This window comes from Cavia porcellus, unplaced genomic scaffold, assembly GCF_034190915.1.
Source record: "Cavia porcellus strain 051 isolate PalLab524CR breed Dunkin Hartley unplaced genomic scaffold, mCavPor4.1 scaffold_4, whole genome shotgun sequence".
Classification (NCBI taxonomy): Eukaryota; Metazoa; Chordata; class Mammalia; order Rodentia; family Caviidae; genus Cavia; species Cavia porcellus.
This window is the reverse complement of record NW_026947487.1, coordinates 55,175,401-55,184,839: the sequence shown is the minus strand read 5'-3', so window position 1 is coordinate 55,184,839 and position 9,439 is coordinate 55,175,401. Positions and strand designations below refer to the sequence as shown.

Sequence of the window (9,439 nt, the reverse complement as noted above, 5' to 3'; positions counted from 1 at the left end):
GGTTAAGGCTTCTGTGTAGAAGCAGGCTCCGGTCTGATACAGATCTTCTTTTTTTTTAAATCGGTACCAGAGATTGAACTCATGTGACCGCACGCTTACAAGGCAGGCACTTGCGCCACTAAGCTAAATCCCCAGCTCCTCTGATGCAGATTTTCCAGATTTAATAGCTTGCCAGGATCCGGTGCTCGAGCTGATGACAGAGTCCAGGCTGGGCAGCTGACATGGCAGAGGCTGAGGTTGGGACATCATCCTACAGCTGCGTGTGACCCTTGCCACTCTGGGCTGAGGTCCACATCAGCATCAGGGATGTGGCAGGAGGGTTTGCGGCACAGTTCAGCCACAGCCTGGGAGTTGTCAGCCTTTTTAGAGTGCACATTTCCCCGTTCGTGAAGCATTTGCTTAGGAAGAGAAGTACTTCCACTCGTCTCTGCTGACTGATCAGGCTGGACAGCCGTGTGTCTCCTCGGAAGCAGCTGCAGTAGGGATGGGGCCAACACACCCATCTCCTCACCGCTGCCTCTTGGTACAGTTCCTGCTACCTGACAGCCTTTCCAGCTGCTCTCCCATGCTGAGCATCTGTGTGACCGCACTGGCAGGTGGTGGCCAAGCCAAGTGAGGAAGTGGCCCATTGTGTGACTACCAGTTCCTTATGAGCCCATGCCAATGCTAGCTTGCTTGCGTGGAGGGGAGGGGTTAAGGATGCTGTGTGTGTGCTGTACGTGGGGCCTGTGGTGAAAGAGACAGTGGGAAACAGGGCTGGGCTGCATCTGACGGTTTTATTCCTTAACATACCTAGTTTTTCTCTAGGGCCTTGGTTTGGGGTTAGGAATGTCAGGGTGCTCAGTGGTGATCTAGAAGGAAGTGGTGGTCAGCAGCTGCAGATGGCCTTATGCTGACAGCAGTGCTGTGGGTCAGGCTTTCCACGTGTCCCTGTGTGGAGCCCTGCCTCGTGACCTGCCCTTTCTGGGTGAGTTCGGTTATTTCATTGTCTGCTTGAACCAGAGTGCATATCTTGAGACCTTGGTGACAAGAAATGTGGCTGTCTGCTCCTGTGGCCTTGGTGATGAGCCTAGGATCCCTGTGAGGAACCAGGTGCCTTTGTGTTCTCTGGCGACCATGCTTCCTGCCACCCACGGTCCAGCTGCTGCATCACTTCTCTCACAGCTCATCCGGGTGGTGATGGTGACATTCAGGGCCTGGCTACACTCTTCCCTGTCCACCTGTGTGACTGGCAAGGTTGCTAGCGTGTCATCCAAGTCGGTGCCATTGATCATCCAGCCGCTGAGGACCCCCACTGTCCTTGGAATGAGTACCTGCTTGGCAAAGTCCCACTCAGGGGTGCACACAGGGAGCCCCGAGCCAGGACACTGCACGGGCCGCTCCAGCTGCAGCAGCGAGACATCGTTCTGGCCCGACTCCGCATCATAGTGCATATGCACATGTGCGTGCCTGACCCTAGCCGTCCACGGAGCCTCGCCTGGGCTGGCAGGACCTGGAGTCAGGTGAGAGGGGCACTGCTTAGGCAGCAGGTCCCAGGAGGTGCCACCCTCCCTGCAGGCAGCAAGTTCTCAGCCTGGAGAAGCAGCAGGAGCAGTGAGGGGAGCTTCTCCAGACCAGCCTGAAGTCATCTCCCCCAAAGGGTTTTCAGGCTGTTTTGTTAAAAGTTCGTGAGGGTGAGGAGTGAAGACTGGAGTCCTTCATATTCATTACTCGACACACTGGGAGTTTACTATGGGAACTTCATAGACTCCTGAGGGAGCAAAACTATTGCCCAGTGGGTAAACAGACAGCACAGGTCCATCTGGGGACAGGCAGTGTCATCCTACAAGTGCCTGACCACCAGCCCTTTCCCTCACAGCACTGCTCCCTTTCAGTGTCAAAAGAAGTCACTTTCTGCAGCTTTTACTAGGCTGAGGGTTGGTCAGCCCTTGACCACTGCCGCCCAGGTATTCTCCAGTGTATGTCACATACTTTACATGTGCTTCTAAATCTTGTAATGGTCTCAGCACCACCAAGGCTCTGTTCAGCCCATCTTACATGAGAAACAAGTCATTCCTCCACTGTGATCTCAGGAAAAATACTTACTTGATTTGACAGTGATGTTTCTGTGTGACAATGAGCACTGCGCTGTTGTCAGGACGAAGCGGTCCTGTACGAGGACACCACCACAGAAGTCCTTCCCTTGGGGGTCTGTCAGTGTGACCTTTATCAAACAAAACAGACCCAGGGCAGCTTAGGGGCATGTGCAGGGTGGGGGCAGTGAAGCCCGAGGCTAAGGATGCTGGCTTAACAGGGCGGCCACCACGTGTGTCCCACCCAGCCTGGGAAGGGCTGCCTGGTCTTGAGCAGATCCTGGCACTGCAAGCATCTGTCTTTCAGGTGCACGTGCCCCCACCCCACCCCCGGCCCACTCTGCCCTCCCTGGACCAATGTGCATGGAAAGAAGGCTTAGGGCAGAAAAGACCTGGGGAGAGAATCGTGCTGTAGCCCACATGACTGGCAAGGTGCCCCTCCTGCCAGGGGACAAGGCTACCAGCTGAACACTGAGGGGCCTTACCTCTTGTGGGCAAGCCGGTCCTGCACGGGATGCTGCTCTGGTCCTACCCATGTCTTAACAGCAGTCACCGCTAGGTGACATTTCCCCAGAGTAACACGAGTGCACTTATGGAGTCAGGCATGACCTGGCTCCTGCCATAGTAAAACACTGCCTGCCACCCACCAAAGGACACCAGGTGGGGGTGTATGCTTACAATATTAAAGAGGCTGCTTTTGCCATCTTCTGTCCCCTCGAGGTGTTGCTTCCCTGCCATGCCACCCTGCCTTGGAGCCAGCTGATTATGGACTGAAACCACAAAGGGTGAGCTAAATAAATCTTCCTTCATTTTGGGTGTCATTTTGTTCTAGCAACAAGAGAAAAGTAACCAAGACAATGTGGAAATAATATTTACATAGACTGAGTTAGAAGATATGATCAAAATTTCACCTGTTTGTAGTGTGGCTTGTAGGTTTTAACTATTCCTACTGGATGCCACACACTAGGGCAGAAGGCACAGGTCTGTTCGGGAAAGTCCCACCAGCAGGAATCATAACCGACATAAAACTATAGTAATGCAAAAACAAGACCTGTTCTGTGGTGGAGTCATTTTTAAGAAGCAAGAAAAGAATCAAATCCTGATCTAAATCACAGCTAAGAAGTTTGTAATTACCCAGGATGAGAAGCACTGCGTGATGACGTTGAGTAGGGTCTGAGGCCTGCAGGTGAGTGCCAACCAGAAATAATCGGGACCAGGACTGGAGAAGTGGAGGCACAGGAGCAAAGGCCACAGAACAGAGACTGAGGGGACAGACCCGGCCTGATGGGGCAGCCCCCAACCTCGGCACCCTGATGTGTGGCGTGACCCCAAGTGCCCTCTGTGCAGAGCCAGTGAAGGGGCTGCTGAGGGCCTGGCTCTGGACCAGCACATGCTCACGGGCAGGGCCAGTGTCCAGGGGAACAAGTCAGACACACCAGGTGCTTATCGCACGGTTTTTCTTCCCAGAGAGCCCCAAAACATAAGTAGAAGAACAAGATGAAGGTGGTGAGAAATGGACCTGCTGAGTTGGGGAGAGGAGGGAAAACACGCGTGAGAACAAGCCAGACACCATGTGCAGACCCCTGACCTCCCAGAGTGCAGCTGTATGTCGGGTGCATACCAACGAGGAAAAAAGAGTGCCAGAAATGAGTGAAGACAGGTGACAACTTCAGACCCAGGTAACAGTGTGATTCTCTTAGTGATGAAGGCCAGGGTTCGAGTCCCAGTACCAAGAAAATAAAGATCCACCTTGTCATCTCCATCTTCTTGCCAACTAGGTGAGGACTCAGTCCTCCTGCCTTGATCTCCTAGAGGGCTGGGATTACAGGCCTGCCCCACCACACCAGCCGCAACAAGGCACTGGTGAAATGCGTGTTACCTGCCACGGAAACCAGGGCGGACGCAGCCCGCTGCTCTCTGCCTTCTCATTGAGTCGGGAAGCCAGGATCCCACAGGCACACTGCTCTTCATTGTGGCAGCAACAGAAGGAGAAACTCAGCGCCTTTTGCACAGTCACAGCCTGACCCCCGGTGCAGCCAGTGACTCCCCCTCTGCTGTCCCTCACCGAAGAAGAGGTGCCCCACTTCTGTGTGCCCGACAAGTGCCTTACCACTGGGGCACCCATGCTGGCTTTGCACTCACAGCCCTCTTGCCTCAGCCTCCTGAGTAGCCAGGGTCACAGGCGTGCGCTGCAGTGCCCTCGCCAACCCCACAGGAGGAGAAGGGTACAGAGGGCCCTGCCTTACCGTGAGGCACACATGACCTTTGGTCCTTGCCCAGCTTGTGGCCCTGTGCGCAGCTGCACGTGAAGGATGCCTCTCCTGGGTGGCAGAAGTGCTGGCACCCATCAGGCCGCTCTGCATGGCATCTGTTCTTAGCTGAAAAGGAACGGAGGGGAACCACAGCCCCCAGCATGGGAATGGAAGTCCCAGCTTCCTGGGGGAGTTCTCCGTACCCTCCCCACCCCAGGAGTGGCAGAGCCTGACGCCCACCTTCCCGGCCTCTCCAAGTCGCTTCGTGGAGAAGGCATGGCACAGGAGGGGCTTAGTGTGGACAGCTGGGGGGCCGTGGTCAGGCACTTCCCCCTGTCCACCAAGGGTGGCACAGAGGCAGATGGAGTAGAGACAGGGTTCACAGACAGGCAGCCCGACGAATGGAAAGCAGGCTTTGTCTGCTGAGCACATGTTCCCACATGTGACGGTGGCTCACTCTGACCGTGTCCTCCCTGTCTTAGGTGCCCCTCACTGCCACCACTGGCTGCATGGACAGCGCGGCAGGGGAGACTTGTGCTCACCCAGGGCGCAGGTCCTGCCCTCGAAGCCCGGGGAGCAGGTGCAGGTAAAGCTGCGGATGGTGTCCTGGCAGGAGCCGTTGTTAAGGCAGGGCTGGGAGATGCAGGGGGAGCCTCCTGCGGGACAGGGAGGACTCTGCTGGGCACCCTCTGCGCTTGCCCTACATCGCACCGTCGGCCACCTCCCTGCTGCCTAGTCACATCTGCCAGGGGCGCTGGGATCCCCCCTGGCCTGCCTCCCACCCCTGGCCAAGCCTCCTCCTAAGCCTCCCAGGCCGCCCTCCATAGTTCTTCCAGGCAGACATGGGAGCCCTGTCCCTGACCCAGGCAGGACAGGAGGCCACTCACCCCTGTACTCCCTCCAGAATGCACCCTGAGGAAGAAAATGCAGAAATGTCACAGAAGCAAGCTTCTGTTCCCAGAGGGCAATGTGGGTCGTATTCACCTGGCAGCCGATTATAGCAGACCGAGGGTTGAGGGAAACTGCCTCTGTGTAACAGCCTATTGATCTTTTGAATTTGTATTTGCTCAATATGTGTGGGCTCCCCAGCTCTATCATGGCCCAATCAAGGAAGGTGATGGCACATGTCAGGGATACAACCCCCCCACACACACCTGTCACCTCTCTCCCAGGGCAGCACCTGTCACACACTGGAGACGGTTTGTCTTCTTTGGGGGGCAGGATTGAGTGGGCGGCATGTAGCAGTCAGGCAGGAGTCCTTGGTGGGACGGGCGTACACGCCCCACACCACCCTTGGCTCCTTGCCCCTGGAATGAGGTCGAGAGCACTGGCCTGGGGTGGCTTCCCTTTACTGAGAGTTTGAAGGCTGAAATTTTTAGGACAGAATCCTCTGAAAATGCTCACTATTTTCCTTTGCTTAAGACTCTCTTCACTATGTTAAAGATGGGCAGCTCCAGAAAAGTCCCCTTAGGATGTGCGTTTGGGAGACTGTAATTTAAGTGTCAGTCACCTCTTTCGTATGTAAAAATGGGAATTTTTTCTGTGCTGTGCAGCAAACCTAGGACAAGTGCCCTACCCAATCCCAGCCCAGCTGGGAAACAGCTACAGAGTTTGTGCTGCTGTATTGGAAACTTTTGCATAAATCTTAGGCCTCAGGATTCAGCCATCTCTGCAGCTAAGCCTGCACATAATGAAATGGGGACTCTGCCTGGTGTACTCAGGGCAGAAGCATGGTCACGTATGCAAGAAAATCATTTACTTCATTCGAAGTACAATGAGGAATCTTACTACATGGCGGGGAAGATTATATTTTCACGTCTTTTCAGTGCAGGGGGCAGCCAGGGCACCCCACTCTTCCCCTGGATCCCTTTGAGAAGGAACCCGGGGTGGCAGTGGCTAGAGCTGCAGGCTGGGTCCCCTGCTCCTCTGAGGAAGAGCTGTCTCAAGATGCTGCCGTTTTTTTTTTTTTTTTTAACTTTTTATCGGTACCAGAGATCAAACTCACGACTGCCTGTTTGCAAGGCAGGTGCTTATGCCGCTGAGCTAAATCCCCAGCTCAAGATGTTGCCCCTTTTTTTTACAGTAAAGATAAAAAATAAAGCAAGTTTCGTTTCTTGTGAACATTAATGCTTTGTCCATTTTCTGTGCAGCCAAGACACTCTCCCCTCCCTCAGGTTGAATCCAAACCCTAAAACCAGCAGAAGCAGGGCCCAAGGTGGGTATACGCACCGTGGCGTCATCATCTTCAAACACCTCCCTGGCTTCTTCATGGACACAGATCTCTTCGTAACATTCTTTTTCCAAGTTGCCCTCAAAGAGCTCCTCCAGGATGTAGGAGCCAGCACGCTTCCACCTGAGCAGAACTTGGTTTGCACTTGAGGCCGGAACAAACACTGGATAGCCAGGGAGGAATGCAGGGCGTTAGTTGGGCCCTAGAGCTGGGCATGCTGCATCCTGCAGGACCCCGTTGGCCACAAGGGTAATGCCTGGCCTGGCCACAGTCTGGAGGCCACTGGCCACTTCCCATTTGTTGAGTGTACAGATAGCCCTTGTGAATCAAGACACTGCTTTACAGATGGAGATTTCGGGACCTGGAGACGCCTGGATCCAGCGAGGGCAACCAGCCCACCACTGAAACTTCCCTGGGTCCTGGTGCATTCTGACTGTGATGGTGTCAGAACTCCAGTCTGAGCTACACCTTGCTCTAGACAGGTGGCCACCAAGTGCTGTGTCGCACAGATGGACAGCTGCAGCTGAAGGACAGCTGCCCTGGCTCCATCAGGAAGCACTGGGAGACACAAAAGGGGCTGTGTCTGGCAGCTGAGGTTTGGGGAGCAGACACCGCAGTCACAATGCTGCCATGTGGGCTGAGCTGCTCCTACACTACCTCGAGGAGGATGTCTGGGGGGAACTGGAGCTTGGGGTAGAAAAGGAGTGAGGGCCAGGCCTCAGAGCAGGGCACAAGGTCGGCCGTGCACTCGCCACCAAAGGGCTTGGAAGGCTGCGACGTGTCACTTGGTGTGATACAGCTGTGGGGAGGGCATGACAGTGCTGGGGCCACCGAGTTCTCAAAGGAGACTGTAGTTCAGCCACTCCCTGCTATCGGGGCCATAGCCTCTTTACCTCTTACCTGTGCTCAGGAACCTCCGGCCAAGCTGAGACCCTCTCTGGCACCCTGCCCTGTCCTCCCTGCCGGGGCACATCCCCAGCCTTGTGTCCGCAGTCCCATCTCAGCATGGTGAGGGAGCCATTCCCAGCACCTCTTCACCAAGGACAATGAGCCGTAGCAGCCCTTAGGACGACCCGCAAGGCTGTGCCTCAGGGCTGCCCACTCCTGAGAACACATCCTCTGTGACCTACTGGCCAGTGCCTACCCAACAGTTCCGCCTGGTGAAGGAGGAGGACAGCAAGGCCCTGGAGCAGCAGGATGTGGCTGGTCATGCTGATTGCAGCTGGCCCAGCACGTCTGGGTCATCAAACAATCAAAGTCCAGCCCTGGGAGGTGCAGGAGGCGTGGGGAGGTCAGCAGGGGCCCATCCATAGGCACTGGGGCTGCACAGAGGGGCTTACAGCCAGCAGGCCTCACATGTGGACGGGTGCAGTGGGACACACTCAAGATGCACTTCTTCCTGCGCCCTCTGTGTCCACCAGAAGATCTTGAGGAGCCCTGGGGAGACCAGTGGGGGATCATAGGGAGGAAGAGTGGAGACCCCCACAGAGGGCCAAGGGTAAGACCAGTGGCACAAGAGGCCAAGCTGTGTGTCCCAGGACCCTCTTCAGGTGTCTTTCTGCCTGGACTGTGGGGGCAGAATAACTTAAAAGCCAGCTTCCTCTGGAAGGACAGAGAGAAGTCCTGGGAGGCTACCGCCCATTTGGGCAGGAGTAAGGTGACAGGTTGTGGGACTCAACTGGCCTCCTGCTACTTCGTAGGGTGAATGATGATTCACTGGCAGAGGTGACCAGGCAGCACAAGGCTTGGGCAGCTGTGTGGTGCCATGGTCTCCAGGCAGTGGGAAGACGCGTGGTTTGGGGACACACTCACAAAGTGTCCAGGCGTGGATGTGGGGTCAGGCAGGGACCGAGGGAGACAGGTGGCCGAGATGGATGGCATGTTGACCAAGGGGCCTGGGGCAGCTGTTCCAGTGGAAACTGAGAAAGACAAACCGTTAGTCTTATGGTAGAAATTTTTGTTTTAAAAGGTGGAAAAAAACCCCACAAAGTTTATCAGTAGTAGGAGAGTCAAATAACTTAGAAGCCAGGATGGAAGTTACTGGAATGGGTCAGGTGGGCGACCCCGGGCCCAGCAATCATAAAGTGTCCCTTCCACAAAAGGGTGAGAAGAAGGTCCTCGTGGAAATTCGCACACTGAAAATGCTCCTGCTGGGAAATCTCAGAACCAGGGAAAGCAGCTTCAAACGGGAAACCAGACAAGGACTGGGGTCTGAGCAGCGGCTGCCCCTGGTGCAGCCAACTATGTGGGTGACTGGCCCTGTCCACTCGGCTGCCAGGCCATGCCCCAAGGACTGGATAAGGTCACTGATGTCCTGTGCCCTCACGGTTCCGGACACTGAAGTCTGAGAACTCGGGGCCACGTGTTGCACCCTCTCCTGTGGGGAGGAATGGTGCCCTGCCCTGTGAGGACAGTACGGACCCTTGGTGCAGACTGCATCTCCAAGGCTCCTCCTGACACCGCTGGAGCTCTGGGGGGCACAGACATTCAGACCAGAGCAGCATCTAGAACATGCTGCACAGTGTCTTGGTTTCTCTCATGTGCAGTCTCTGGACAGCGGTTTCGGGCCAGCTGTCCCATGTCAAGTCAAGGAAACAGCTGAGCTGCTGTGGCCGCCCTGCCCCTTCATCAAGGTACAACCCTCCATGCCCAGCCCTGCTGCTCCAGAAAGAGACCTGCCAGTGCAATGACCCCAGGGTCTGGGGGGAGCGAATCCTTCCTGTTCATGAGGCTGTGGGCTGTCCTCTCTGTCCCATTCTGTTCATCCTCTGTGCAGGTCCCAGCTGGAGCTCTTGACAGAAGTGTGTGGCCGGGTGTGGGCAGCCCTCCACTGAGTGACCTGTTGCCCCTGTGCCATGGCTTCACTATGTGCTGATGTAGCCACC

The 9,439-nt window shown here is 55.6% G+C and overlaps 1 protein-coding gene across 2 annotated transcripts; it reads right to left on the bottom strand.

Moving 5' to 3' along the window:
* Positions 1-41: 41 nt before the first annotated feature.
* Proz (protein Z, vitamin K dependent plasma glycoprotein) lies at positions 42-8,057 on the bottom strand. 2 transcript variants are annotated; one of them, XM_023560592.2, is made up of 8 exons: positions 7,699-8,057; positions 6,554-6,717; positions 5,212-5,236; positions 4,867-4,980; positions 4,319-4,450; positions 3,952-4,037; positions 2,086-2,203; positions 42-1,492 (listed from the first exon to the last, which is right to left on the bottom strand). In XM_023560592.2, the coding sequence occupies exons 1-8, from the start codon at positions 7,763-7,765 to the stop codon at positions 978-980; spliced, it is 1,221 nt and encodes a 406-aa protein (XP_023416360.1). In that variant the 5' UTR covers positions 7,766-8,057; the 3' UTR covers positions 42-977. The 2 variants fall into 2 exon arrangements, with proteins under 2 accessions (XP_023416360.1, XP_012996779.1); XM_013141325.2 differs by lacking the exon at positions 7,699-8,057 and adding an exon at positions 7,455-7,691.
* Positions 8,058-9,439: the final 1,382 nt, after the last annotated feature.

Bases quoted from the DNA above. Each gene is read 5' to 3' on its own strand.
- Proz (XM_013141325.2), bottom strand. From the start codon at position 7,527: ATGTGCCCCGGCAGGGAGGACAGGGCAGGGTGCCAGAGAGGGTCTCAG. The intron at 4,981-5,211 runs GTGAGTGGCCTC...CCTGTCCCGCAG, and splicing joins ATTCTGGAGGGAGTACAGGG to GAGGCTCCCCCTGCATCTCC. The intron at 2,204-3,951 runs GTAACACGCATT...TGTTTGATAAAG, and splicing joins CGCCCTGGTTTCCGTGGCAG to GTCACACTGACAGACCCCCA.